Here is a 27,635-nt window from a genome sequence, read left to right on the forward strand (position 1 = left end):
GCAGGTCAATATTTACCAGAAGAGAAAGCAATCTGAACAGGGGTTGGCTGAGAGCAAAGGTCCTGGTGGGAGGGGAGGGCTCAGCTGGGCTGGCTGGAGCCTGAGCAGTGTGGGGAGTACCCAAGTGGGGCCAGAGGGACACTGTGTGCAGCAGCGAGGAGCCTGCAGAGGTACGAGGGGAGGGGTGGCTTGACCTGCTCTTTGGGCAGGAGAGGAGGTAAAAGCTGTCCATCTGGCTTAGGGGGTCTGGGGTGAATTTATTCAGAAGGCCTCTCATTTCCCAGCCTCCTGGGGTGATGAGGAGCCAAGATGGGGGTTCTGGCAGGACTCTCTCTGGGACTTGGAAAACTAGAGGTCTTTTCTTGTCAGGAAGATTCAAAAGCCCAGGTTGGAGATCAGGGGCCCTGGCCAAGGGTCCTTGCGTGTGATGGGGGTGGGGCCAGCAGTGATAGAAGGCTCCCCTGGAAGGACTGGCCCTGAGATGGGGGTGGGGTTGGAGTGTGTGGGACCTGCTCTGAGGCCAGACCAAGACCTGCCCATCCCCACCTGCCAGTCTGGCTTCCCGGAGCCGACCTGGACAGAGTGGGGGGCAAGGCCTGTGTTTCCCGTAAGTCCAAAGGTGGCTCCGTCCAGAGCCATTCATTGGGCTCCGTGGCTGGGTCAACAACGCGGCTCTCCAGCCCACCCCACCAACCCTGCTGAGACTTCAGGGACTCACAGGCCTGTCCACCCTTGTGGTCAAGACCAGACCAGCCAGAAAAGGTGGGTCTGTGGACAGCAGGTTGGACAGGAGCTCTGGGAAAGGAGCCCCAGTATACTGGAGGCTTCAGGGCAGGCTTCCCAGAAGAGGAGCCTTGGGCTGGGCTGACAAGAGCCGCATTACCGAGTGCCAGGCATTGTAATCGGGCCTCACAAAGACCACCTTATTTTGGTCCTCACAATATACCGTGGGAGGAGACAGGGACTTTTGCTACCATTTTGCAAGAAAAGGCAAAGCCCAGAGGGGTTAAAGGAGATATCTAAGGTCCTCTCGGAAGAGGCCAAGTCTGGATTCAAATCCACGGCTGACTCACAAGGCCAGGCCTTGAAGAATGAGGACTTCTTCGGTTTTGGTATTTCCCCTATGAACCAAAACATTTTCAGTGCACGAAATGTGAAAAACTGGAAAATACAGAGGGGTTGAAAACAATTCAGGGGGACCTCCCACCCCACAGAGATGGGAACCACGGCTCGTGTGTTTGGGGTGTGCGGGTGGTAGCTGGGTGTCCCCTCAGTGGGAGAAGCTCAGGATCTGCCATGCCAGGCAGCGTGGGGGTGGGCTCCCACGCAGGAGTGCGGCCCGGTGGGAACAGAGGCTTCCTGTCCCGCACAGGAACATGGTGCTGCTCCGGGGGCTCCTGGTGCTCAGCTTGTCCTGCCTGCAGGGTCCCGGCTTGCTGGTGAGCCTGGGCCTCGGTCTGGGTGGGGCCGGGAGGCAGGTGGGGCCGCGCCAGGGGTCCGGGTGGGAAGAGGAGGGGGGCTGAGTCAGGGGAGGGTCTGGCTCTGAGGGGGTTCCCTCTCCTCTCATCCTTTTCTCAACAGTTGTCTCCTGCCAGCTCCATGGAGCCCTTGGACCAGCAGGTACTGGGGAGGGAGAGGCATGAGGGGGGAGGAGGGCCCCCAGGGGCCTCACCTGTGGCTCGCGCAGGGTGGGGGAACCTGTGGGAAGGGTCACGCTCCATCTGCTTCCTCCCTTCTTCAGCTCAGGAGCGGGCAGACCCAGGAGAAGCTGCCCCCGCTTACCCTCCTCAAGTTGGGCAACCAGGTACAACCAGGTGGGGCTGGGGGAAGAGTGGGCGGGGTCCGAGGGAGGAGGGCCAGTCAGCAGGGGCCAGGGAATGGGGGGGGGGGCCCCCGAGGCGGAGGCCAGAAGACAGAGGGTGGGAGGGACCAGAGGAAAGGACCGGGTCCCTCTAATGCCATTGTCCGCGTGGCTGTCCCTCTCTCGTCAGGACTGGGACAAGGCCCTGCTGTTCCCAGGCACAGGGGACTCTGAAAGGGATCTTCAGCACAGAGCTGACTCCTTGACCCTCTTGACCCCTGATCTGTCCCTGTAGGAGGCCCGTGGCCATACTGTCCTGAAGAAGTCCCCAAGAGACTGCAAGGGGGCCCCAACCCCGGAGCAGACCCGCAGGTTGGCCCAGGCTATGATGGCCTTCACCACAGACCTGTTCTCCCTGGTGGCCCAAAGGTCCACCAGCCCCAACCTCATCCTGTCGCCTCTGAGCGTGGCCCTGGCACTGTCTCACCTGGCACTAGGTAGCGTGGCATCACCTGTCCAGACCAGCAGAGCTGGGAGGCCAGCAGGAACTCACTACTCCAGAGTTGACTAGTGGGTGCTTCCTCCCTCGGGGTCGCTTGGCTGTTTGGTAAAAAGGCAGATTCCTGGGCACACCTCTAGTCTCTGTGAATCAGATTCCCAGGGATGGGGCCTAAGGATATGCTTCTGGTGATTTTGATGCAAGAGTTTGATTGCTGCAATGTCTTCACTGGATGGAGGCTCTCATTGCGGGAAACCAAGGTCCAGAGAGGGAAAACAACTTGGATGGGGTGAGGTCACCCAGACGGCCAGCAGCAGAGATGAAAGTGGAACTTGGGGAGTACTGCCAGTCAGACCAGTTCAGTCGATACGGGAGGAGAATGTGTGGTGCCGGGGGCACGCGCACCACGGGCGTTCAGGAGGGACTGGAGCGGGCGGCAGGGCCGGGAAAGAGCCGCCGGCCTGGGCCACAGCCCATGCGGTCCCCTCCAGGTGCTCAGAACCAGACGCTGCGGAGGTTAGAGCAGGTGCTGCATGCAGACTCAGGGCTCTGCCTGCCCCACCTGCTGAGCCGCCTCTGCCAGGACCTGGGCCCTGGGGCATTCCGATTGGCTGCCAGAATGTACCTGCAGAAAGGTAGGTGCTGCTGGCTTGGAGCTCCCCAGGTAGTGCCCTGGGGTGGACAGGGGTGATGGAGATGGGCTTGGCCTCAGGTAGCCAGTCAGAGCCTTGGTGGCTCTGGAGCTCAAGCCCCTAGGAACAGCCTGTGGTCCCTTCTGTGTAGGATTTCCCATCAAAGAGGACTTCCTGGAACAGTCAGAACAGCTCTTTGGTGCAAAGCCCATGAGCCTGACGGGAAGGAAAGGGGATGATCTGCTGAACATCAACCAGTGGGTGAAGGAGGCTACAGAAGGGAAGATTGAGGATTTCCTCTCCGAGCTGCCAGATGACACAGTGTTGCTTCTGCTCAATGCCATCCACTTCCAGGGTGTGTTCCTCCTCTCCTCAGGTCCCCCACCCCAGCAGCCCCTACTCCTGCCCTGTAGGCTGAGCTGAGCTGTGAAACCTTTGTCCTGAGGGTGTCTCTCTCCCCTCAGGGCTGGGCCAGGAGGCAGGGAGCTCTTTGGGTTGTGGCTTGGGGGAGGGTAGGAAACAGGTAATGGTGTGCCAAGGAGGGGCCCCAGGAACTGGATGAGGCTGTTGTGAAGAGAGAACCCTAGGAGGAAACCGAGTCCTGGGAGCATGGCAGGGCTCAGGAAGAACGCAAGCCCAGATTTCAAAAATGCTGCAGGGAAGAAACCTCAGATCAACTGAGTATCACCTGGCACAGTGCCCCTTGGGGTTTCGACCTCTACCTTCCGTCCCTGGAATGGGTTCTGGGTGGGATGGAGAAGAGACTGCTGGTATAGAACCTCCCCCTATCTGGGTCTACGTGGCCCCTGCCTTCTGCTGGTTATAGGTTTCTGGAGGAGCAAGTTTGATCCAAGCCTCACCCAGCGAGACAGTTTCCACCTGAATGAGCAGTTCACGGTACCAGTGGACATGATGCACGCCCGCACGTACCCCCTGCGCTGGTTCCTGCTGGAGCAGCCTGAGATACAGGTCACCCTTGATTGCCCAGGCTGGGCCTGGCCACCGGGAGGTGGCGCAGGGAGTGGGCAGGCTGTGGGACAGGCACAGGGGTGGAGGGGGGTGTGCCCTGCCTTCCTTGCAGTCACGTCTCTGAGACAGGTGGCTCTGGAAGGTCTTGCTATGCCCCGACCCAGGGGGACTGAGGTTCTACGCTCTTGGAAATTCATGAATTTGACAAAATTATATTGGGCGTTTGCCGTGTGCCAGATACTGTCCCAGGCTCTAGAACACACCGGCACAAGGGAGACTGGGTCCCTGCTCTCGGCACGAAAGACACACAATACACGAACAAACCTAAATCACAAGATCATTTCAGATAGTGTAAGTGCTCTGAAGGTAAAAAAGAAAGTGATCAATTAGTGACTGGGGAAGGTATTTTAGATAGAGTGGTCAGAGAGCATTCTTTGAGGATGCTACCTAGGAGGGTGTCTGGCATTCTGGCCAAGGAACACCTCCAACCCACAGATCCCGGCTTAACTCTTATTTAACCTGCAAGTATGAGCTTCAAGGTCACTTCCTCCAGGAAGCCTTTCCCGATCCCCTGCCCATGTGGGGAGGTAGTGTTCCTGCACTTCACGGGTGAGGAAGTGGAGGCTCAGGGAGGCCGAACACACACCTGAGGAGAATGGACCGGCACCCCTGGTCCTTCCATCTCAGAAGCGTATGCTCGCTCAGAGCCCCACTGGTCTGGGCACTTTCTGGTCCTCATGTTGTCTCTTCTCCTCCTCTGTAGGTGGCTCATTTCCCCTTCAATAACAACATGAGCTTTGTGGTCATGATGCCCACCCACTTTGAGTGGAATGTGTCCCGGGTGCTGGCCAACGTAAGCTGGGACATCCTGCACCAGCCCTCGCTTCGAGAGAAGCCCACCAAGGTCCGGCTGCCCAGGCTGCATCTCAACTACCAGTTGGACCTGGTGGCCACCCTCAGCCGGATGGGTAAGGAGGCCGGCCACGGGACAGCCCCCTAGGTCAGGCTAGGCAGAGTGCGTGGGGGGGGACACCCCCCCCGCAGTGGGTCCGAGTCAGAGCAACAGCCTTGTGTCCTGGCCTTTTTGGGGGCTTTGGGAGGTAAGAGGGCTTCCTAGGACCCCCCCGGGCCCTCTGTCCTGGGGTTGGCTGGGGTGGCCCAGGGAATGAGGACCTGCTCCATCCAAGACTGAGCATTGCAAACACTCTCAGGCAGGGAGCCTGGGTGGCATGTGGGCCTTAGCTGGCTGTCCCGCCAGGGGCACTGAGCTAGACACTGGGCACCCACCGCCTACGAAGACTCAGTCAAATGGAGTTGGGCAGATAAGGAATCAGGTATTTACAATTCAGCGTAAGTGATAAGACAGACGGCTTCTCTCCAGTTCACCGAAGAAAAGGCATCTGCCCGGACTTTGGGGCAGGGGATCGGGAAAGGCTTCCTGGAGGAAGTAACCTTGAAGTGATACTTGCAGGTTAAATAAGAGTTAAGCCGCGATCTATGGGTTGGAGGTGTTCCTTGGCCGGAATACCAGACACCCTCCCAGGCAGGTCCCGGCAGCCTGTGCGGCAGAAGGCCGCTCTGACCCGCCATCTCCTGCCCTGGGCAGGCCTGCAGGAACTGTTCCAGGCCCCAGACCTGCGTGGGATCTCTGACCAGAGCCTGGTGGTCTCCAGCGTGCAGCATCAGTCCACGCTGGAGCTCAGCGAGGCCGGTGTGGAGGCGGCCGCGGCTACCGGCACGGCCATGTCCCGCATGTCTCTCTCCTCCTTCAGCGTGAACCGCCCCTTTCTCTTCTTCATCCTCGAGGACACAACAAGCCTGCCCCTCTTCGTGGGCAGCGTGAGGAACCCTAACCCTAGTGCGCAGTGGGAGCGCAAGGAGCAGCAGGATTCCCCGGATGACAGGGACTACTTCCAGAACCGGAAAGCCTTCCCCCGTGGAGACAAGCCCTTCGGCCCTGACTTGAAACTCGCGCCCCCCTCAGAGGAGGATTACCCCCAACTTAATAGCCCCAAGTGAGAGGCCAGCGGCCAGCATCCCGAGTCCCTGCCTGCAACAACCTCTCCACTCCTGGGACTCTTTCCAGATGGCTTTGTGGGATTAGGGCCGGGGCCTGAGTGGGCAGTCTGGGAGCGAGAGGGAGCCATCCTCTCCCGTCCCCTCTCCGGGGGAGCTTGGGGTGCGTGGGGCCGGGACGAGGGCAGGCCTCGGGGAACCATGGGCCTTGATCCCACATCATTTCTTGCAAAGAGGCTCGGAGGCGTCCTTGTTTGGGGCTTGGGCAGAGGGGCAGCTGTCGATCCACTTTGGTCAGGAAGGTGGGTAGGTCGTTCCCGAAGCCGGCTGGGGCACTTCCACGTTTGTTTGCCAGAGAGTGGGGGACAGGAGGGATTGGATACCTTGGCTGGGGCGAGGAGCCTTGTCCGGCTCTGGGGGTAGGGGCCTCGCCTGGCACCTCACGGCTTCTGCCACCACCTGCCCCAGGCCCTCCAGCCTCCACCCGCCCTGATGCTCTGCCAGCCAGCCTCCCCACAGATACCAACATTGCCAGGACTCTCCCTCCTCTTCTTCCTCAGCCAGGTGTCCCAGGGCCTGCGGGAGGGAGGGCAATAGTCCCCTCAGGCTCTTTTGTAAAGTTTTTGTAGTGATTTTTACGGCACCCGAATAAAGAATGAATGGCCCTGGCTGCTTTGATGTCACTATTCTGGGCGGAGTGGGGGCAGCCCCCCCCCCCCAAGGCGGGAGGAGGCCACAGGCTGCCCAGAGCCCCGCGCTGGGCCCCGAGAGCAGGCGCCCGTCTCTGCCACGTCTGTTGTCGGCCGCTCGCCAGCCCGTCTGGGCGCAGCCCCCTCTGACCTCGCCACCCGCTCCACGGCCACCTCCACGCCAGCCCGGCTCCGTTCTCAGCCGCCTCCTCTCTCGAGGCCGCAAGCAGCCAGCAACAAGGGTGGCTCAGAATAGCGCTGGCCTCCCGGGTTGGGAGCAAACTGGCAATTAGGGAGCTTGGGGAGTTTCTAATTACAGGCCGGTCCTTCTACCAAGGGCCGCCGCCCGCCAGCCCAGGGCCGGGGGTCGGGCTGCCGGGAGCAGCGGCAGGGTTTGGGGGAGGTGGTTGGGCGCAGCTTGGCCCTGGGCTGGGGGCCGCACAGGGGTCTACGCGGGTGGGCCCGTGTCTGCGAGGCCGGGGTGTCCGTGTGAAGGGCAGTGGTCAAGAGCAAGGGCCTGGGGTGGACTCCTGCTTCTTACAGAGCAGCGGTGTGGGGAGACGGTAATACATAGAAGGAGTGAAATCGGCGGTGAGGCAGAGGGTGGGACGCGCTGTGGTGAGAAGTAGAGCAGGGAAGGCCTCCCTCAGGAGGTGGTGTGGGAGCAGAGGCCTGAAGCGGGTCAGGACAGGCGCCGTGGACCAGCTTGGGGCAGAGCTTCCCGGGCAGCGGAGTGGCAGGGGCGGAGTTCCTGGAGGGAGCATGCGCGGAAGGTTCAGGCTGAGCCGGGGATCCGCGGGGCTGGGGTGGAGGGGTCGGAAGGAGTCAGAGGGGAGCATCTGGGGCTTTAGGGCCCCCGTAAAGACTGTTGTTTTTATCTTAGGAGTAAGAAGTAATTGGAAAGTTAAATCAGCAAGCCACCAACTTAATTTTACCTGCAAAATCTTTCTCAGCTCTCTCCTCCTCTCCACTCTGGCTCTAAGCCATGGATCTGGTCGTCATGCCCAAGGGTCACTGCCCTTGCCTCCTAGGTTCTCCCTGCTCCTGGTCTGGCTATCTTCCCTGCATTCCCCTGCAAGTCCTTATCAGAGCCCATGAGTGTCAGCAGTGCGTCAGGCTCTGGGGATGCAGTGAGCAAGCCGGCAAGATCCGTCCCCCTCCCCCCAGAGCCTAAATCCAGCGGTAGAGTGGTCTAGACAAGAAACAAGGTAACATTTTCTGTTGAAATATACACAATGTACACAAGTCAGAACTGTATATGAGCTTAATGACTTTTCTCATGAATCAAATACCCCTGTGCAACCAGCACCCACATCAGGAAACAGTACTCACTCTTTTTTTTTTTTAAGATTTTATTTATTTGAGAGAGAGCACACGAGCCAGGGGGGAGAGGGAGAAGCAGATTCCCCGCAGAGCAGGGAGCCCAACTCGGGGCTCGATCCCAGGACCCTGGGATCATGACCTGAGCCAAAGGCAGACGCTTAACGACTGAGCCACCCAGGCGCTGTCACTCCCCTGACTTCTAATAACAGATTTCTCTTTCCTGGTTCTGAACTCCATGTAAAGGAATCATACAGTCTGCTCTCTTGGGTCTGGCTCCTTTCATTCAACCTCATGTTTGTGACATGCATCTGGGCTGTGGATGGCAGTAATCCATTCACTGTGGAAAGCTTTTAATTAAGGGGTGCCATGGTCTGATGTAAGCCCTAGAAGGCTCACTTGGCTGCTGTGTGGAGAACAGAATGTAGAGGGACAAGCGTGGGTTAGCAGGCAAGAGACAGGTGGCCTGGCCCAGGGTGTCGGCTGTGGAAATGGAGGAAAGGGGTCACCATGCAAAAATATTTTGCGAGTAGTGCTATAGAATTGGTGCATAGATTGTACGGACATGAGGGAAAGGAAAGGCTTAAGGATCGCGGGTTTTATGGTTCAGATTCCTGGGTTGTTTTTTTTTTTAAGATTTTTTTATTTATTTGACAGAGAGAGACACAGCGAGAGAGGGAACACAAGCAGGGGGAGCAGGAAAGGGAGAAGCAGGCTTCTGGCTGAGCAGGGAGCCCGATGTGGGGCTCCATCCCAGGATCCTGGGATCATGACCTGAGCCGAAGGCAGATGCTTAACGACTGAGCCACCCAGGCGCCCCTGGTGGAGGTAATCTAAGAGGAGAGGAGATATAGATGGAAAGGAAAAGGGGTCCCGGATCAAGTGAGCAAAGGAGACAGAAAAGACGCAGCATGTGAGGTGGGGGGCCGGAATGGAAGTGTGTGCAGAGGCAGAGTTTCAAGAAGGAGGAACAGTCTGCTCTCCTGCCTGCTGTCCAGGGAAGAGATGTCCTATTGGTGGTCAACATGAAGGTCACCCATGAACCTGGCGACAGCTGTTTCAGTGGAGAGATGGGCACAGAAGCGAGATTGGGGTTGAGGAGGGAATGGCGCTAAGACAGTACAGACACAAGAATAAATAGCTCTTTCCCTCGTGGCCGTGAGGGAGAGCGGAGAAATGGACAGTAGCCTTAGGGGATGTGTCACAGAGGAAGTGTCACCAAAGAGGGGAGTGACAGAGGATGTTTGAAGGCTGTGGGATGGCCCTCAGAGATGGATACGTGGATTAGGCAGGAGAGGGGCCACCTGCAGGAGCAGAGCCCACAGAGCACACAGTGGAGGCCCCCTCCTTTGGCAGGAGCGGGACACCTTTCACGGCAATCGGAGGAGGAGAGATGAATCTTTCTTTGTAAGTTACCATGAAATAATTGGAGCACGCAAAAAGGTATAATGAATTGCATAAGGCCATTGCTCAGCGGACAGATCTATGTTGATAAAAGTGGCTTCCCTTCACGATTTCTCAGGGCTGTAAGACTTCTCCATCTCTATCCACTCAGCTATTGATGGGCACGCAAGGAGCTTCCACTTTTTTTTTTGCCGCTACAAACAGTGCTGCGATAACATTCTTGTACATGCATACTTTGTGCACGTATGTGGAGTTTTTCCAGCGCACATGCTTAGGAGTGGAACTGCTGAGTTGTGGGTTTGGGTTTACCCATCTTTAATTGTAAGGGCTGCCATATATGGTTATGCACAGCTTTGCCATTTGGGGCCGGATTCTTCTTCAAAGTGGTTGCGTCAGTTTACATTCCCACATCCTCGCCAGCAGGGCAGAAGAGATCCTGGTTGCCACATCCTCATCAACACTTGGTCTTGTCAGATGTTTAAAATTTGGCCATCTGATGAGCGTGAAATACGCTCGTCAAATTATGGTTTTGATTGCATTCCCCTGATTACTGGTGAGGATGAAACATCTTTTTCAGAAGTTTATTGGCCACTTAGGATTCTTCTCCTGTGAATTACCTGGGTCTGTGTTTCTGCTGAGTTTTTATTTTTTGTATTAATTTATAGTTCTTTTTATATTACCATGCATAATTTTTTTTTCATAATCTTTTTTGTCAGTTACCTGTGTAACAAATATTTTCTCCCAGTGTGAGTCTTTTGTTTTCACTTTGTTTTATGGTATCTCTTCCTGTAAATAAGTTTTTAACTTTAGTGTCAAATTTATCAATCTTTTGGGTGGCTCAGTCGGTTGAGCGTCTGCCTTTGGCTTAGGTCATGATCTTGGAGTTCTGGGATCTAGCCCCGGATCAGGCTCCCTGCTCAGTGGGGAGTCTGCTTCTCCCTCTCCCTGCTCTTGTGCTCTCTCTTGCTCTCTCTCTTTCTCCCTCTCAAATAAATAAATAAATTCTTTTTAAAAATTTATCAATTTTTATAATCTCTGCTTCTTTTGGTGTCTTGTCTAAAAAAAAAAAATCTTTTTTTTTTTTTTAAATATTCTATTAATTTGACAGAGAGAGACACAGCGAGAGAGGGAACACAAGCAGGGGGAGTGGGAGAGGGAGAAGCAGGCTTCCCGCCGAGCGCGGAGCCCGATGGGCTCGATCCCAGGACCCTGGGATCATGACCTGAGCTGAAGGCAGCCGCTTAACTGACTGAGCCACCCAGGTGCCCCCAAAAATCTTTTTTTTAAGTAGGCTCCACCCCCCATTGTGGAGCCCAGTGTGGGGCTTGACCTGGGGGTTGAAGTGGGGCTGACATGGGGCTTGAACGTATGACCCTGAGATCAAGATCTGAGCTGAGATCAAGAGTTGGAAGCTCAACTGACTGAGCCACCCAGGCGCCCCTAAAAAAAAAAAAAAAATCCTTTCTACCTAGAGATCACAAAGGGATCCATCTATATTTTTTCTAAAACATTTACAGTTTTTCCTGTTGTATATGTGTGTTGGTATTTGCTTTTTTAAAAGCATTAAAAATATTTCTGAAAGGATACATAGGAAAGAGATTAACATCAGAGGTCTCCGGGGAACGCAATCAGGTAACTGGAGATCACAGTGAGGGGAAGACTTTTCACTGTTTACCTCTTGTTGCTTTTGAGTTTTGAACCATGTGAACAAAATGCCTATTCTTAAATAATTTGAATAAAAAGTCATTAAGAAATGTTCTGCAGGGCACCTGGGTGGCTCAGTCAGTTAAGCGTCTGCCTTCAGCTCGGGTCACGATCCCGGGGTCCTGGGATTGAGCCCCACATTGGGTTCCCTGCTCAGCGGGGAGTCTGCTTCTCCCTCTCCCTCTCCCTGCCAGTCCACCTGCTTGTGCTCACTCTCTCTCTGACAAATAAATAAATAAAATATTTTTTAAAAAAGAAAGAAAGGCTCTGCAAAAACAGAAATTGCTGTTCACGTTTAATCCCTAATGTAGCTAGAGCTATTTTTTGTGTATGGTGTGAGATAGGGATCCAACTTTAACTTGTCCACATGGATAGTTATGCCCTTCCTGCCTTTCTATGCTTAGCCCATTCTTATTCACCCTTCAAGATTCAGCTTAGGTTCATATATTCCGACTACATTGCCACAACACCCTGCAGAACAATGCTGTCCAATAGAAATACAATGCAAACTACATATGTGATTTAAGATTTTCTGGTAGTCACATTAAAAAAGAAATCGGTGAAATTAAGTTTAATAATATGTTTTATTTAACCCAATATATATAATCGGCATTAAAATTATTGAGATACTTTACATTATTTTTTTCACACTAAATATCCAGAGTCTGGTGTGTTTTTTACACTTACAGCAGCCCCGACTAGCCACATTTCGGGGGCTCTGTGGCCACATGGCTGGTGGCTATTGTTTTGTATTGGCTGTAGAGACTGCTGGCATAGAATGTGTCACATTATAGTGGAATGATCTGTCCTCATACCAGCCTTTTACTAGCCAGTAAATTCTTGGAGTGTGCCACTGAGTCTTATTTTCATCTACATCTTCCTCCTCCTCCACATACCTAGCTAGTGCCTTGCATGGAGGTACTCCATTTTTTGATGAAAGGATTGAACTCTGTTGATACATTTTTTCTTACATAAAGCTGAACCTTGCCCACTGGGAAGTTCTACCCAGAGGCTCTAGCTCTGCTCCCGGGAGCCTCACATGAGGTAATGTTTCCCTAAATTTTCTCTTCCTTCAGCTATATATCCCGGAGCATTCTCCATCCCTTCTCTGAGCTCTCGTCTAAATGACCACTGGGCTTTCGGTCAACACTCATACCTGCCTAGAAGGCATTTTGTTACACTAATTATTTCTCATTTTTTATTTTTTAAAAGATTTATTTATTCATTTGAGAGAGAGAGAGAGTGCGCACATGAGTGGGGAGAGAGGAGAGGAAGAGGGAGAAGTAGACTCCCCTACTCAGCAGGGAGCCCGATACGGGGCTCAAGCCCAGGACCCCGAGCTCATGATGTGAGTGTAAGGCAGACGCTTCACTCAGCTACCCAGGTGCCCCTCCCACGTCGATTTTAGATTCACAACCACATCGTAAGGTCCTAAGCATCCCAGGTGAGCAGGGCCTAGGTGTTGTCCTGTCTAGGTGACCTCTACGATGCCTAGGTGACCTCTACGATGCCTAGGCAGTGCCAGGCACACAGTCGGCCTCCCCTTAGGACCAATGGTTATAGCACAGCTCAATTCTTCCTCCGGTCGGATATTTTTTCCACTGTGCTTTCTGATCTTCAGAAATCACAGAATTCTAGGGCTGAAAAAGCAAATAGACATCCCAGTTCCGTCTCTTCATTTTTCAGCCAAGAAAGCCGGGAGAGTTGTCTTCCCCAAACCCCAGTTAGTGCCAGAACCAAGGACCAGGAAAAATCTAGAGTCCCAGCACAGGAGCAGGGTTTGCTCTGGTCCGGCCTGCCTTCCGGGCTTCCTCCAGAAGACTGTTCCTCGGCCCTGTCTCCCACCCAGGTGGGCCAGGGTGCCCTCTGGGGGTGGGACCGCGGGCAGGAGGAAGGCCAGGGCCCTGAAGGAAGGTCTGGTGGGGAAGGCGGCTGTGTGGAGGGGTGTGTTGGCCGTGTGGGGTGGAAGGGCAGCAGGGGGTTAAAGTTATCATCAGGCAATGATGCAATCACAGAATCCGAATTGAGTGCAGGTCGCTTTAAGAAGGGAGTAGCTGTAATCTGAAGCGTGCTGGGCTCTGGACTGGGAGGCGCAGGCTGGAGCCCCTGGGCCTGCAGACCTAGGCTGGCCAGCCGGCACACCCACAGGGAAAGCAGCTCCTGGTCTGGCGCGAGTGTCAGGGTAAGACTGGACAGGCTCCCCTGGGCCGGGGGCCCTGGGAAGGGGCAGGAGTACTCTGGGGAGCAGCAAAGAGGGGTGCAAGGGAGAGGAGGTGGGGGACAGTGGCTCCTGCAGCTTGGGCACCGGGGTGAGAGGATGAGAGGGGGCAGAGGGAGCTGGGGCTCAGAAGGCCAGGGCCCAATTATCCCCAAGGCCCACTGCCCCACTAGGAGAAGAGGCTGGGAAGACTTTTGAATGAAGTGGGTGGGTAGCCACAGGGGAGGGCAGTGGTGGGAAGGAGCAGAGGGCGCAGCTGCTGGGCCCCATCTGAGCAGCACCTCGAAGGGGCTCTGCGGGCCCCGGCGCCCCAAGGGAAGGAGGCTGTCCCCCAGCTGGGCTTCCCTGGGGCAGTCAGGGGGCAGCCGGCCCCCACAGTCCAGCCTTGGCTTGGGCTCAGCTCCCTGCTGCTTTTTCAAAATCAACTGGTGCTGATTTTGATTCAATAGGCCACTGGCCTATTGAGCCCCACAGAAGACTGGGAGGGAGGACAGCTGGGTCCTTTGATCCAGTGCCCACCCCTTCTCTTTGGCCAAATTAGTTGCCAGTGAACACTGGGAGACCCATGGGGCTTTGGCCTCTGGCAAACAATGACCGCTCTTTAGTCCAGCCAGTGTATGGGGTCTGGGGGCCCGCGGCCCCCGTGCTGCAGAGGATAGCGGCCCGCATCCTTTCCGCTTCCCGGGGTAAGCCGCAGCAAGGGGAGGGTCTGGGCCCAGGAGAAGCCGCAGGCTTCCCAGAAACCTCATCACTGTCTGGCCCATGCCCATCCTCCAGGAGTTCAGCCCCTAGGCTCAGGGGGCCAGGGGGTTCTGCTTCTAGGGCCGGTCCTCCTGGGCAGTGCGGAGGTGGAACTCATGGGTGCCCTGCCCTGACTCACTCAGATTCCAAGACTCGAGAAGGAACGCTACATGGGGACTGGCGGGGTTGCCACGGGTGGAGTGGGCCTGGAGGGGACCCCTCGGAACCTCCCTCCCGAAGCCAGGAGAGAGGGCGGCGCCCTTCCCTGCACAGCCCAGGAGGTCCACCGCCATGTGGCTTTAGGCTGCGTGGTGCAGGGAGGAGGAGGGGGAGGAGGGATGGTGTTTGTCTCACAACTGGATTTAATCTGAAACACATGTACTGGCTCAAATTTATCCTCCCAGCTGGAAGGCAAGATCACAAAATCCCATTTCCTTGTGTCTCTTTTGATTTTGGTAAATGTGGCAGAAAGGAAGACCTGACCTTGGTCCAACAGCGAGAATATCTACCTCGTCCTCATGGCCTCCCCTTCCTGGTAGGACAGGAGTCTGGCTTGGATACTGCCCTTTGGACAGAGGGCATCAGCGTCCAGTGCCAGGCGGCGGCTGCCTGCCCTCAGGCCATGGAACAATCCCCTTGGACAGGGTATTGGGTGGGCTCAGAGGGACCCTCAACCCCATGCACACTGACTCTCTGCCCTCCCAGGGCCCTTTTCAGGGGCTCTCCATAATCTCTCCTCTTCCCTCATCCCCAGGGTTTGAGGTGGAGGATTCAGAGGTACCATGAATACTACATGTCCCAGCAACTGGCTCTGGACCAGCTGGGGACCCATGTGCCTTTCAGGGCCAGGGTCCCTCACCTTACCTTCAGTCCTCAGCCCACCCACATGGGGACCGTGATCCCACAGCCTGGGGCTTGGGCTGACTGTAGGGACTCCTACAGAGAAGGTTTGACCTTCAAGTGCATTTGAACCGTGAGCTTAGTTCTCTTAAACACCATGGCAGGCTGACCCCCATGTCCCTCCTACCTCAGCTCCCTACCCTGGCCAGAGGGACGAGCGCGAACGCCTTCTCCTGCACCCTTGCCGCCTAGACATCTCACAGAATTGGGTGTCTGATAAACCAGTCTGCTGGGGCTCAGGCAAGAAGACTCCCGCTAGCTCTGGGGTGGGGCGGGAGGGCGGCGAGAGCATCAGTGAGCCTGTGTGATGTTCAGGGTCTCCATCTGGTGCCGCAGAAAGCTTGTCCCGGTGCCTCAGTGGAAGATTCTGCCTGAGCGCCAGGGGCAGCTGGGTAGGACAGTAGCTGGCTGAGCCCTCGGGGTCTGTGGGGCTCTCTCTGGAACACAAGTTCCAGATCAGGGTTTGGGAAGAAAGCAGTCCAGCCATAAACTGAGCCAACTCTGGAGGCGGTCTCTTCTTTTGTTGCCTTTCATCTCTACAGTGTTGTCTGGTGGATTATCTGGCTTGATTCTAAGGACTTTGGCCAAAAATCACACACCGCACTCCCAGCTTTCCTATTTGTTCTGAGAAGTCAGGAAAGTATGTGTGCTGCGCGTGTGGGAGGGTATTTATGGGCATATAAACAGATGACGATGAAGGCGCTGGAGACCCTCGGCCTGTGTGTGCGTGCGTGTGCGTAGGGGAGGTGGGGGCAGGGAAGACAGACATTGTGAATTGTTGACCTGGCAATGTGGATGGGAGGGAGGACACGGACCAAGCAAAGGTCCTAGTTACTGAGACCTTGTCCCACTTTTTAAACAGAAGGCCCCTTGGAAGATCCTATCTGTGAAACCCCCCTAGCTGCCTTCATCCCCTCCCGCTACCCCACACCCTGACTCCAAGGGGTGAGCTCATGGATGTAGCGAGTGCAGGACGCTGAGGGATGGTGGCATACATAGAGCCCCGGACTCAGATTTCCCTTTTCCCTTGTGGTCCAGGGGCCAGAGGGAGCTGGTCAGAGGAGGCCACTGCTGGGGGACATGAAGCGACCTGGGGTGGTTTAACCTGAAGGAGAAAAAGCTCTGAGGGTGTAAGAGCTATTTTTGAGCTGGTAGGGGGCAGAGGAGCTGGCTCCCCAGGAGAGAAGGGGGGCCCTGGGGTTCCAGGTGTAGGGAGACACATTTTTAGCTCTGGGATCGCTGGAGAGCTCACCTGTCTCTGCGCTGTTCAGTTCTTTGGAGACATTATCTAATTTAATCCGCATCACAATAGGTAAGAACTATTTGATTTCCATTTTGCAAGAGAAGACACTGTGAGTTAGAATTGAGATTTGAACCCAGGCTGTCTGATCCTAGACCCAGTGCTCCTTAGCAGGAGAGTAAGAACTCTCCCTAGAGAACTATCTGCGAGGGGAATGAGTCCCTTATGAGGCCACAGGTTCTAGGCCAGAGTAAATTCAAGGACAGAGTCTCAGAACTTCCTGGGTATCGATAGCAAGGAGCTGGACCAGATGCCTCCATTCTCGGTATTCTGGAATTCTACATATGGGAACTAGATTCTGTCCCATTCTGACATTACCCCAAATCCTGTATCATGAGCTGGTCAGGTGCCTCCAGAAGAGCCTTGCTGTGCATTTGTGCTAGGCCATGGCCACGCAGAGGAGTCCACTGCTGGGTCCCCACGGCCCTGGAGCTTTAGGCCCCGACGGCTCCTGACACACACAGGGGGACGAAAGCACAAGCTCATCCTGGGGCTGTAGGCCATGAGGCAGGTGCAGGGGTGGTGAGGTGATCAGAGGGAGGGACCCTCAAGTTGAGGGTCCACTTCCAGCCTGGGGAGGTCGGAGGCAAGGTGCCTAGTCCTGCCAAGCTCCTGCTCCCCGCTCAGCGTGGCTGGCGGAGCGGGGCAGTCGGGGGAGGGAAACGGCTGGCTGCCTCTTGCTTTCTTGCAGGCCCCAGGATGCAGGCCCTCATGCTACTCCTCTGGACTGGAGCCCTCCTCGGGCACAGCAGCGGCCAGGACCGCGCCGGCAGCCCACAGGAGGTCAGTGGGGCTGGGGTGAGGCGGGGTGTCAGCAATCCCAGCCCCTCCTTAGCAAGGAGCACGGGAGATAGGACAGCCACCCGGGTTCCAGGCCAGGCTCTGGCCTTTATGTGCAGATAAGGCCTTGATTTCTCCTTCAGCAAAAGAGACAGAAAACATCTTGCCTTGCCTTTTTTTTTTTTTTTTTTTTAGATTTTATTTATTTATTTGACAGAGACAGAGATAGCGAGAGCAGGAACACAAGCAGCGGGAGTGGGAGAGGGAGAAGCAGGCCTCCCCTTGAGGAGGGAGCCCGACGTGGGGCTCGATCCCAGGACCCTGGGATCATGACCTGAGCTGAAGGCAGACGCTTAACGACTGAGCCACCCAGGCGCCCTATCATCTTGCCTTGCCTTTCAGACAACATAGTGGAGACAAAAAGAAGATCCCAGAAGGTGAAAAGTGAAGGCAGTCTAGCAAGCCTAGGGTGATCCCTTTCAGTGAAGACCTTTTCTCATTACTATGCATTACTTGTGGGTCTCACTGACTGGGTGGTGGTCCTGGATATTTGTGCAGTGGAGATGGAAGCGTGTGGCAAGGCCTCTTTCCTGTCCAGAGGAAGCACGGCCCGACTGCAAAGGCAGACGCTGAGAAGCTTATGCTAAGGGACAGTGAGAGGCCAGGGCAACCCGGGCGTACTGGCTGGAACCCTGGACTTTGTCAAGTTCTGGCTTTACCTCTCACTTAGCTTTGTTACCATAGACAAGCCACTTTGACCTGAGTCTCTTTCTTATCTATAAAATGGGATTAAAAATACCTATCCTGGGGCGCCTGGGTGGCTCAGTAGGTTAAGCGTCTGCCTTTGGCTCAGGTTATGATCCCGGGGGTCCTGGGATCGAGTCCCGCATCGGGCTCCCTGCTCAGTAGGAAGCCTGCTTCTCCCTCTTCCTTTGTAGCTCCCCCTGCTTGTGCTCTCTCTCTCTCCCTCTCCGTCTCTCAAATAAATAAATAAATCTTTAAAGAAAAACGAAAACCACCCTTGCAGGGCCATTATGGCCAGTCACTTACTTTTTACCTACCGAATACCTGCTCTGTAGGGGCTGGGGCTGGGTGGAAATATAGAAGACTCAGTTCTTGCCTTCAAGGAACTCAGTCTTTTGAGGTATCAAATACATCAACAAGCATGAAATGAAGTAACTCCAATGAAAAGAACCAGCACAGAGCCTGGCACATGGTAGGTGGTTAGTATAAGTGGTAGTTGACCCCGTAAAAAGCTCAGAAAACCAAAAAGTGCCTTCAGATTGGAGTGATTAGGGAAAAGTTGTGGAGGAAATACTATGTGATCAGGGCCATGAAAGATGGACACAGGGTGGGGGGATCATAGAAGGGCCCAGGTAGAGACCTGGGAGCAGTAAGCAAGGGGGGAACAGACAGGCAGCTTACTCTGGCCTGAGCAGGGTTCCTTGGAAGGGAGGGGCTCTTCTCCTTCTCTCTTTTTTTTTAAAGATCTTATTTATTTATTTGTCAGAGAGGGAGAGAGCACAAGCAGGGGAAGCAGCAGAGGGAGAAGTAGGCTCCTCGCTGAGCAGGAAGCCCAGGACCCCCGGGATCGTGACCTGAGCTGAAGGCAGACGCTTAACCAACTGAGCCACCCAGGCGTCCTCACACTCTCTTTTTTTAAGTATGTCACAGGCCTGAGGCTCACAGGTCACTAGTGTTTCAGTCAGCTAATTTCCGTGTGGGGCTGCCTGTCCCCAGCCGAGAACTCCAGCATGATCCGGGAGCACACCCTCCTTCCAACATTAGGCTACACGTAGGGTACTCAAGCAGGACGTCTCGAAGGGGCCAGAAGGACAATCCCACTCAGAGCAACGAGGGCTCCGGTCACGCACAGCTCATCTCTGACGGTCCTTGTACTCAAATCCAGGACTCCCCAGCTCCCGACACCACAGGGGTGCCTGTGGAGGAGGAGGACCCCTTCTTCAAGGTCCCTGTGAATAAGCTGGCAGCGGCCATCTCCAACTTTGGCTATGATCTGTACCGCGTGAGGTCCGGCCTCAGCCCCGCGGCCAACGTGCTGCTGTCCCCACTCAGCGTGGCCACCGCTCTCTCTGCGCTCTCGCTGGGTGAGTTCTCAGATGCGGACGGCCCCGGGGTCCTGGAGGCCCCTGCATAGACGCGGGCCCCTCAGGGAGGGGCAGAGAGGTGCTGAGAGAGCGGCCGCCCGGCGATCCCTCCCTGGCTCCACGGAGGGCGCCGACCACTGCCGACCCGGGGACGTGGCCTCACGACCACTCATTGTCGGGATGACTTCAACACTCATTCCATACACGAGCTTCTGCGTGCCAGCCGTCCGGCTAGACGCTGGGGGTGCCCCGCCCGCAAGCAGGCGTGGTCCCTGCCCTCACCCGGTCACAGCTGTTCCTGGGGGAGACTCGGGAGCAGGTGACCGCAAAACGTTCTGGTAAGAGCTGTGACCGGAGAAGCCCAGGGGCTTGAACCCTCCCTCCTGCCCTTGTCGCTCTCTCTAGGCCTCCTGGCCTTTGCCTGCTTCAGGAAAATCTTGTTTTTCTTCCACTGCCTTCGAATTTCTTGCCCACCTAGAATGCCTTCAGTATGAACAGTGGAAGACCAAGAGCGTGGTGTCCCCGTCCTGTCCCTGGAGCTGGCCTGACCTGCGCCCGGGTGGCCCGTTACTAACGCTCCCGCCCTGGTCTCTCTGGCAGGAGCGGAACAGCGGACGGAATCCACCATTCACCGGGCTCTCTACTATGACCTGATCAGCAACCCGGACATCCACAGCACCTATAAGGAGCTCCTTGCCTCCGTCACTGTCCCTGAGAAGAACTTCAAGAGTGCCTCCCGGATCATCTTTGAGAGGAGTGGGTCACCTGGCTAGCCCGGGATGCCTGAGGAATATGGGGCTCTATGCTGCACGGGGGGGAAGGGGGGGTTCTTTCTAAACACTAGATCACGGCTGCCCAGGCTGGGCCTGGCGCTGGTGGGTAGGCAGGGGCCCCGTGAGCTCAAAGAGGATCAGAAAGAGGAAGTAGACTGAGGGCGACAGTGGGAGGGCCGGGGGAGGGCGGTACCCTGAAGAGAAAGAGCAATGAGTGAAATTCCTTGTTCCCTGTCCTGGGGAAGCTGGCACAGAGTCTCGGGAAGTCAGGGCCTGCTGCGTGGTAAACCAGAGCCTCAGCCGGGCGCGCTCTCCAAGAGCGGGTGTTGGTGAGCGCTCAGAGCACACTCACTTCTGCTTCCTCTCTACCCAGAGTTGCGGGTAAAATCCAGCTTTGTCGCCCCACTGGAGAAGTCCTATGGCACCAGGCCCAGAATCCTGACCGGCAACCCTCGCTTGGACCTTCAGGAGGTTAACAACTGGGTGCAGGCCCAGATGAAAGGGAAAATCACTAGGTCCACCCAGGAAATCCCCAGTGGAGTCAGCATTCTCCTCCTTGGTGTGGCTTACTTCAAGGGTGAGGGCTTCACTTCTCCTTTGGCCAAGGGTGGGTGGTGGGTGTCAGAGGGGCTGGGGAAGGGGGGACGTCAGAGACGGAGCTCAGCAGGAACGGAGAGGCAAAGCCAGAGGACAGCCTGGGAAAGGCGCCTGCCTGAGGGCTCCGTGCTTGTCGTTGGTCCCAGGCAAACATGCAGTGCGTGTCTACAAAGCGTAAGAGGCCGTGCACAAAGCCCAGCAGAGAGAAGAAAGCGCTAGCTCTCCTGTGCCTGTTTGGGGGTGGGCACCGTGAGATCCGGGCCGGAGTCAGATGAGGGTCAAAGCCCAGCTGGGCCTTCCTTGGCGTCGAGCCCTGCACAGGCCTCCCGGCCTTCCTGGCTCCCTCACCCCTAACACGGGCTGACACACTTACTTCGGAGGCTGGCTGTCTACATGGTCTCCTGTCTTCACATCCACCGGGGCACTGTGCCCGGGGCACAACAAGGATTCAACAAACCGTTGTTAGTTCTCGAACAGCATCCTGCTGTGGTGACGTGCCCAAGACTCCTCCACGGACCGTGTGAGGCCGGCCCCATTCAGATAAGACTTGGGTGGGATTTGGGGCAACCTCTCCTTAAAATGCTTTATAACCGTCTATCAGGCAGTAGCCAGTGGACCCCTGACCTTGAGAGAGGCCCTACTTGAAGCACCGATCTCCAGAAAGTGAGAGAAGCCGTTACAGGTCAGCATATTAAAGGTCCCCTTGGTAATCACCTCTCTGTGAGCACTGGCCTGGGCCTCCACCCCTCTGAGCTCTGGTGCTTTTCCGGATGTGAGAGGGGTGATATTGGGGTCCCTTGCGGCTCTGACCTCCTTTAATCCTGTCCCCCAGACACCTCACTGCAGAAGGAGACACCAGTTGACTTTTCTCCCAGGCCATTGCAGAATTTGTATGATCCAGATGGTCAAATCAATGATGCCTCCTATTTCCTCCCGAGTCTCTACGTGGAGGGTATTCAGGCCCTTGACATATTGTGGTCCAGCCCGCATGTTCTGAGACAGAGCTGTTCTCTGACGGTCGGGGCCTCTAAGATTCCTTTAGCCAGGCAGCTTTCAACAATAGGCTTTGGTCTCCCGGCACGGTCCCAATGCCTGCCTGGTCTCCTGGGGCTCAGGGCACTCCATCTGTTTCATTCCAGGGCAGTGGGTAACAAAGTTCGACTCCAGAAAGACTTCCCTTCAGGATTTCCACTTGGATGAGGAGAGGACCGTGAGAGTCCCCATGATGTCAGACCCTAAGGCCATCATACGCTACGGCTTGGACTCTGATCTCAACTGCAAGGTGTGTAGGGGCTGGGGGAGTGGTGGGTCGGGGGAGGACAGACAGGCAGGATGGCATAGTGGGAAGAGGATGACCTGTGAGATGGGACAGCTGTCTAAATTCTGCCTGCTGTGTGGCTTTCAGCAAGTCAATAGCTTCTCTGAGCCTTTCTTCTTAAAATGAAGGATAGGTATCGAAACTTATCCTCTTAGGGTTTGTTGTAAGGATTAAGAGATAATGTGAAATGGGCTGAGACTGGGCAACTCACATGTTGGTGTTTTCTTGTCTTTTTTCCCCTTCTTCCTCTGCCTCTCCTTTTCTTTCTTTGGCGGGAACTTTTATTTCTAGAATCCAAAGCCAAACTTAAAAAAAACCTGTCACACACTCCAAATTGCTGGCATTCTAAGTCTTTCACATATACCTCACATCTTTTAATTCTAAGTCAGTAGTTCTTAAACCTTCTTCTTTGGGAATCTGACAAAACGCCTAAAACAGTTGAGAGAAATGTCACGTATGCACACGCACATATTTCCGTATGTGGTTTCAGGGGCTGTTAGGACTCCTGCTGCTGTTTGTCCCATGGACCTAAGGTTAAGAACCTCTGCTCAAAAGACCCATTTTATGTTTTGTTTTGTTTTCTATAGATTTTATTTATTTATTTGTCGGAGAGAGAGAGCGAGAGCGAGGAAGAGCACGAGCAGGGGGAGTGGGAGAGGGAGAAGCAGACTCCCCGCTGAGCAGGGAGCCCAATGTGGAACTCGATCCCAGGAACCTGGGATCATGACCTGAGCCGAAGGCAGACGCTCAACCAACTGAGCCACCCAGGCGCCCCTAAAGACCCATTTTTTGTTTTACTGCTTCTGTGTTGCTGTACTCAACACCCCCCACTTCTAGTCCAGGGCTCTGTATATAACAGATGATCAGTCACTATTGGCAGACAATCTTTGGGAGAAAACACAGACCTGGAATTCAATTCTAGCTCCTTGAACCACAGGAGAAAATTCAGTTGGTATTAGGTCAAGGTAAGAAAAGACAACGGTCTACTTTTTTGAAGGAACCTCAGTAAACATCTTGCTGCCAGAAGGCAATGGCCAAGAGGGACAGTTATTAAATAGATGAGGGGCTGGGGACAGCACGGCCAGGGACCCACTGCAGGAGAGGAGGAGGCAGTGTGGAGTGTGTGTCGAGCCCTGGGCTCTTGGGCTCCAAGGGACTAACCCATGTGCTCCCTCCCTATTGTTTCAGATTGCCCAGCTGCCCCTGACTGGCAGCACGAGTATCATCTTTTTCCTGCCCCTGAAAGTAACCCAGAACTTGACCATGATAGAAGAGAGCCTCACCTCTGAGTTCATTCATGACATCGACCGAGAGCTGAAGACCATTCAGGCGGTCCTGACCATCCCCAAGCTGAAGCTGAGTTATGAAGGCGAAGTCACTAAGTCCCTGCAGGAGATGAGTATGTCTGCAAGACCACTTTGCTCTTGGGTGGGTGGAGTTGAGCCTTTGAGCTTTCCAGCCGTGCTAAGCAGCACTCAAGGGCTCTATGGCTTTGTGGGGAGGCCATGGATGATTCCTTAATTCTAGCAGTGCTGGAGGGGAAGCCTGAACTGCCTTTCTTATCAGACACATTCCTCAGCCCCAAAAGCACGTATCTTGTAACAGAACACTGTCTCTCGACAGGTCTGTTGAGCTGGTTTTTAATCTTTTTTTTTTTTTTAAAGATTTTATTTATTTATTTGACAGAGAGAGACATAGCGAGAGAGGTAACAAAAGCAGGGGGAGTGGGAGAGGGAGAAGCAGGCTTCCCTGATGAGCAGGGAGCCCGATGCGGGGCTCGATCCCAAGACCCTGGGATCATGACCTGAGCCAAAGGCAGACGCTTAACAACTGAGCCACCCAGGCGCCCCAGAGCTGGTTTTTAATCTTAACCTCACTTGCTGTGTGCTCTTGGGCAAGTCACTTAAGCCCTACCCAGCCCAGAGGTCTACAGACCTCACCGAGGGTCCAAAGTGGTGATGTACTCCCAGCTTGCCTGCCTTCTTGAGAATCAGGACTCCCATCCAAGTGGACTCTATTCTTTCGAGGGGTGTTGGGTAAGGCAGGGTTTTAATGGAAATCTCTCTCAATTCTGCAGAACTGCAATCCTTGTTTGATTCGCCAGACTTTAGCAAGATCACAGGCAAACCTATTAAACTTACCCAAGTGGAACATCGATCTGGCTTCGAGTGGAACGAGGATGGGGCAGGCACCACCCCCAGCCCAGGGCTCCAGCCTGCCCGCCTCACCTTTCCCCTGGACTATCACCTCAACCAACCTTTCATCTTTGTACTGAGAGACACAGACACAGGGGCCCTTCTCTTCATAGGCAAAATTCTGGACCCCAGGGGCATGTAATGCTCCAGTAAATAGCCTGGAAGAACAAAACCCTCGAGGGATGGCAGATTACATAGTACATGAAGGCTGCCCCTACAATGTTTCAGTGTATACTTTGCAATAAAAGTGCTTTATCCTTAACTTTTGTTGCCCTGTTCCTCCTTCTGTTCTGAGCTATGTTAAGTTTAATATGAAGATAAATAGCCCTTTCGTGATTTGCTGGTCCTATACTTATAGCCTGGTCTCTCTAAACTCTGCAGAAAGTCACCACTTATAAGAACTTTTAGTTACCTTCATTGTATAATGCAGGGTGGATTCTCTGCTCTGGGAGTGTTTATGTACTAGGGCCACTAATGCTTGCAAGAGGGTATCTCCTGCGCCCACAATCAGTGGAGTATGCTCTTAAATAAATCAAACCTTAGGGCTTTTCTTTTTCTTAGATTTATTTATTTTATTTTAGAGAGAGAGAGCGCACACACGAGCAGGAGGGGCAGAGGGAGAGGGAGAGAGAATCTCATGCAGACTTCGTGCTGAGTGCGGAGCCTGACGCGGGGCCTGATCTCATGACCCTGAGACCACGTCCTGAGCCGAAACCAAGAATTGGCTGCACCACCCAGCTGCCCCCAAAAACTTTAGCTTGCTTATTTATTTATTTATTTATTTATTTATTTAAAGATTTCACTTATTCATTTGACAGAGAGCACAAGCAGAGGGAGTGGAGGCAAAGGGAGAGGGAGAAGCAGGCTCCCCGTCAAGCAGGGAGCCCGACGCAGGGCTCGATCCCAGGACCCCGGGATCATGACCTGAGCCGAAGGCAGATGCCCAACCGCCTGAGCCACCCAGGCACCCCAAAACGTCAGCTTTCCACGCAAGCACAGATACCCCCAGTCAAGCTAATGTCACCTGCCAACACAGGGTAACACACGGACAGATGAGAGAGGTGATCTGTAACTTAAGGAAATGTTTCATAAAGCATTTAAGGAAAGCTCCCAAGTACACCTAAAATGGGAACCTGACATGTGAAAATTCTAAACACATTCTTTTTAAGGAAGCATGCCTATTTTACAGAGTATAAGAGGACCTTTTTTTAGGAACATGAAACATGACAAGTGTTTGGAACAGAATACAGAGCTGTCCTCAGGACTAAATTTTCAAGAAGAAAAATTTATCTCCATGAAAAAAAAAATCTCACTGGCCACTGTTTTGCCACAGTGAATTAGTAGAAAGAAGAATAAATGAGATCCTGCCTGACCTTCACTCACACGTTTGAATGTAAACTGTGTTCTAAACACTAAGTTTCCTGAAAAGCTACTGCCAGACATCTCCAGGCTATTCATTTCCTGATGAGAATGCTGAGGCTAGCAGCGGGGACTTCCTGGGCAGGCCAGGGAGGGCAAGCTCTCAAAGCAGCGTGGACCTGACGTTCCTTTCCACTAACTCACTGGAACCACTCGGTCACGGACGGTGATATGGCAACCAGGTTTCAGAACAGAGAGTCTCCCAGCCTTCTGGCCAGGATGGAAATCTAGACTATTGTTCTACACATCCAGGCAGAAAAGAGCTATCACCCCTCCCTTCTGTCGCTCGAGTCTGAAACCACAAGCAGCAATGATTCTATTAGTGTTTGGTCAGCGGGTCTGCCAAGAGTTCAGAAGGAGAGGCCAATAATAAGGACTGGAAAACTGGTAGGAGACAAATTTAGAGTTGCCATCCCAGGAAGAGACTGCCCAACAATAAAGTGGCCCCATACTTATTTCTCTATTCACAATTTACACTGTACCAGTTTTAACAAAGGATTCGAGAAAGCTAGATACGATAACATGAAATGATGTCTCTAGAGGTAAGGAGCCTCGGTGATTTCTTGCTTTATAATTATTTTTCAATTACAACACAACTACTAAGAGCATAAGTTCCCACTGGAGTGGTACATAACATGTCATTACTACTAGAAGCCATAGGAATGTTCCAGGGAAATAGACTATCATCATTTAGTGAGATGGAGTCTAGCCAAAACCCCAGGATAACATCCAGATGCCTGCAGATCAGCCAAAATCCTTTTAAAGGGCTTAGGCTCTCCAGACACTAGTTTCAAGTCTTTTCTGGGAACTGGGAGTTTTTACGGGAGGGTAGTTAACTATCTGAAGAAAACCTTGGGTTCCTACACTGAAGGCCCCAATGAGATGGGTGGCGAGTCCAATAAACAAGATTTCATCTTCTGTAGCTCCTGGATCTCGTCATTGCAAGGGCCATAGTGCACCATCAGAACCTTTTCTGCCCTCTGTATTGTGTTCAGTGCTTCTGGGATTGCAAACCTGAACCAAAGGAGGTAAAAGGAGTGAAGCCACTCATTCAGTCAAGCAAACATTAATCAAGGGCCTACTCCCACCCTGTGAAGAATACAAAATTATCTAAGATCAGTTTGTCCTCAGGGATCTCACAATCTAGAAGGGTAGGGGAGAGACCTTCACAAACACACTGTAAGGCAGAGTTTGAAAACAAAGTTATGAGAAAAAGCATAAAGATTCTAAGGTCCTGAGAAATAGGCAAATCTCAAGGTGTTCAATCTGGGATTTATCCCATGATTTCCTCAGGAGTCTTCACCTGCAGGTAACCAAGTCCACCCCAGACCTGACTCTGCAGCCCTGTTCTCTTGACCAAATGGGCAACCTCTATGTCTTGGGTATCAGGTCCACAAACCATTCATAATCTTAGGATCGAGCTTCAAACATTGCCTCACCCCAAAGTGCACCAATGGCAGCTTTATCAAGGCTGGAAGGAAGTATTCCATCTAGAAATAGGGCCTCCCAATGACATCCACACCTACTGTTCTTTCCGTTAAACCTTCCGTTAAACCTTCAAACCTTCAAAACCTTCAAACCTCTCTCTGCCTTGACACTATTGCCATTTTGGGCCGGATAATTCTGAGCTGTGGGGGGCTGTCCTGTGCATTGCAGGATGTTTACTAGCATCTGGGCCTCCACCCTGAATCATGACAACCAAAAATGTCTCCAGACATTGCCAAATATCCCCTGGGGGCAAAATTACTCCTGGTTGAAAACAACTGCTTTAAAAGGAAAAGGATGGGGGAAGGAAGAGCCCCTGGAGTTGAAGGTGCTGAGAAAGAGGGCGGTGAGGGAGGCGTGAGGAAGCAGAGGGCTAAGGAGAGCTGCCGGGATGCGGGTGGTGGGACCGCCTGGCAACTTCCCCCTAGGAATGTCCCTCCAGTGCTAAGAGCTTTCCCCATATCTCTCAGGAGGAAATTCTAAAGCTTCAAGCTTGTCAGCGAAACAGAAGGAAAGGATCTTTCCTCAAGGGGAAATAAAGGAAGTTTCCACATGGAGAAAAGTAACGCCAGAAGAGCCTAATAAAAAATAGTGTGTGGCCTAGAGGGTGTTAGGAAACCAGAGAAAGACTTACCCATTGAAAAAGAGTTGGGCCAGTTTGAAGAGCTCATGGCCCATTTCAACACTGGATGGCCCATGCTGTACCTCAACCACTTGGAGACTCTTCTGGAGATGGGTAGCTGACTTTTGCCAGTCCCCTGTAAAGA

The 27,635-nt window shown here is 53.8% G+C and overlaps 4 protein-coding genes across 8 annotated transcripts in view; 3 read left to right on the forward strand and 1 right to left on the reverse strand.

Moving 5' to 3' along the window:
* Positions 1-5,937, forward strand: SERPINF2 (serpin family F member 2). 3 transcript variants are annotated; one of them, XM_032429004.1, is made up of 11 exons: positions 1-170; positions 554-762; positions 1,373-1,439; positions 1,582-1,620; positions 1,742-1,804; positions 2,097-2,298; positions 2,792-2,935; positions 3,084-3,287; positions 3,759-3,901; positions 4,665-4,869; positions 5,508-5,937. In XM_032429004.1, the coding sequence occupies exons 3-11, from the start codon at positions 1,377-1,379 to the stop codon at positions 5,918-5,920; spliced, it is 1,476 nt and encodes a 491-aa protein (XP_032284895.1). In that variant the 5' UTR covers positions 1-170; positions 554-762; positions 1,373-1,376; the 3' UTR covers positions 5,921-5,937. The 3 variants fall into 3 exon arrangements, with proteins under 3 accessions (XP_032284895.1, XP_032284896.1, XP_032284897.1); XM_032429005.1 differs by lacking the exon at positions 554-762; XM_032429006.1 differs by lacking the exons at positions 1-170; positions 554-762; positions 2,097-2,298 and having other exon boundaries at positions 1,377-1,439; positions 1,742-1,814; positions 5,508-5,920.
* Positions 5,938-13,059: 7,122 nt separating this feature from the next.
* SERPINF1 (serpin family F member 1) lies at positions 13,060-24,516 on the forward strand. Of its 2 annotated transcripts, XM_032428655.1 has the most exons (9): positions 13,090-13,216; positions 16,165-16,205; positions 16,885-16,976; positions 18,883-19,081; positions 19,682-19,837; positions 20,228-20,431; positions 21,591-21,733; positions 22,958-23,168; positions 23,847-24,516. In XM_032428655.1, exons 3-9 carry the CDS (start codon positions 16,893-16,895, stop codon positions 24,104-24,106), a joined length of 1,257 nt encoding a protein of 418 aa, XP_032284546.1. In that variant the 5' UTR covers positions 13,090-13,216; positions 16,165-16,205; positions 16,885-16,892; the 3' UTR covers positions 24,107-24,516. The 2 variants fall into 2 exon arrangements, with proteins under 2 accessions (XP_032284545.1, XP_032284546.1); XM_032428654.1 differs by lacking the exon at positions 16,165-16,205 and having other exon boundaries at positions 13,060-13,216.
* Positions 13,224-16,151, forward strand: LOC116647346. Its single transcript, XM_032428656.1, has one exon. The coding sequence runs from the start codon at positions 13,818-13,820 to the stop codon at positions 14,721-14,723; it is 906 nt and encodes a 301-aa protein (XP_032284547.1). The 5' UTR covers positions 13,224-13,817; the 3' UTR covers positions 14,724-16,151.
* Positions 24,517-24,863: 347 nt separating the features above from the next.
* Positions 24,864-27,635, reverse strand: part of SMYD4 (SET and MYND domain containing 4) — a 50,579-nt gene continuing 47,807 nt past the window's right edge. For both annotated transcript variants that reach the window (XM_032428651.1, XM_032428653.1), the window contains exons 10-11: positions 27,503-27,626; positions 24,864-26,397 (exon numbers count right to left, since the gene is read on the reverse strand). In XM_032428651.1, the coding sequence (XP_032284542.1) occupies positions 26,244-26,397; positions 27,503-27,626 (278 nt within the window). In that variant the 3' untranslated portion in view covers positions 24,864-26,243. The remainder of the gene's footprint in view (positions 26,398-27,502; positions 27,627-27,635) is intronic.

The sequence above is a fragment of the Phoca vitulina genome, unplaced genomic scaffold (genome assembly GCF_004348235.1).
Source record: "Phoca vitulina isolate PV1807 unplaced genomic scaffold, GSC_HSeal_1.0 scaffold40, whole genome shotgun sequence".
NCBI classification, from domain to species: domain Eukaryota; kingdom Metazoa; phylum Chordata; class Mammalia; order Carnivora; family Phocidae; genus Phoca; species Phoca vitulina.

Bases quoted from the DNA above. Each gene is read 5' to 3' on its own strand.
- SERPINF2 (XM_032429004.1), top strand. From the start codon at position 1,377: ATGGTGCTGCTCCGGGGGCTCCTGGTGCTCAGCTTGTCCTGCCTGCAG. The intron at 1,440-1,581 runs GTGAGCCTGGGC...TTTTCTCAACAG, and splicing joins TGCAGGGTCCCGGCTTGCTG to TTGTCTCCTGCCAGCTCCAT. The intron at 1,621-1,741 runs GTACTGGGGAGG...TCCCTTCTTCAG, and splicing joins TGGAGCCCTTGGACCAGCAG to CTCAGGAGCGGGCAGACCCA.
- LOC116647346 (XM_032428656.1), top strand. From the start codon at position 13,818: ATGGGGCTTTGGCCTCTGGCAAACAATGACCGCTCTTTAGTCCAGCCA.
- SERPINF1 (XM_032428654.1), top strand. From the start codon at position 16,893: ATGCAGGCCCTCATGCTACTCCTCTGGACTGGAGCCCTCCTCGGGCAC. The intron at 19,082-19,681 runs GTGAGTTCTCAG...TCTCTCTGGCAG, and splicing joins TCTCTCTGCGCTCTCGCTGG to GAGCGGAACAGCGGACGGAA. The intron at 20,432-21,590 runs GTGAGGGCTTCA...GTTTCATTCCAG, and splicing joins TGGTGTGGCTTACTTCAAGG to GGCAGTGGGTAACAAAGTTC.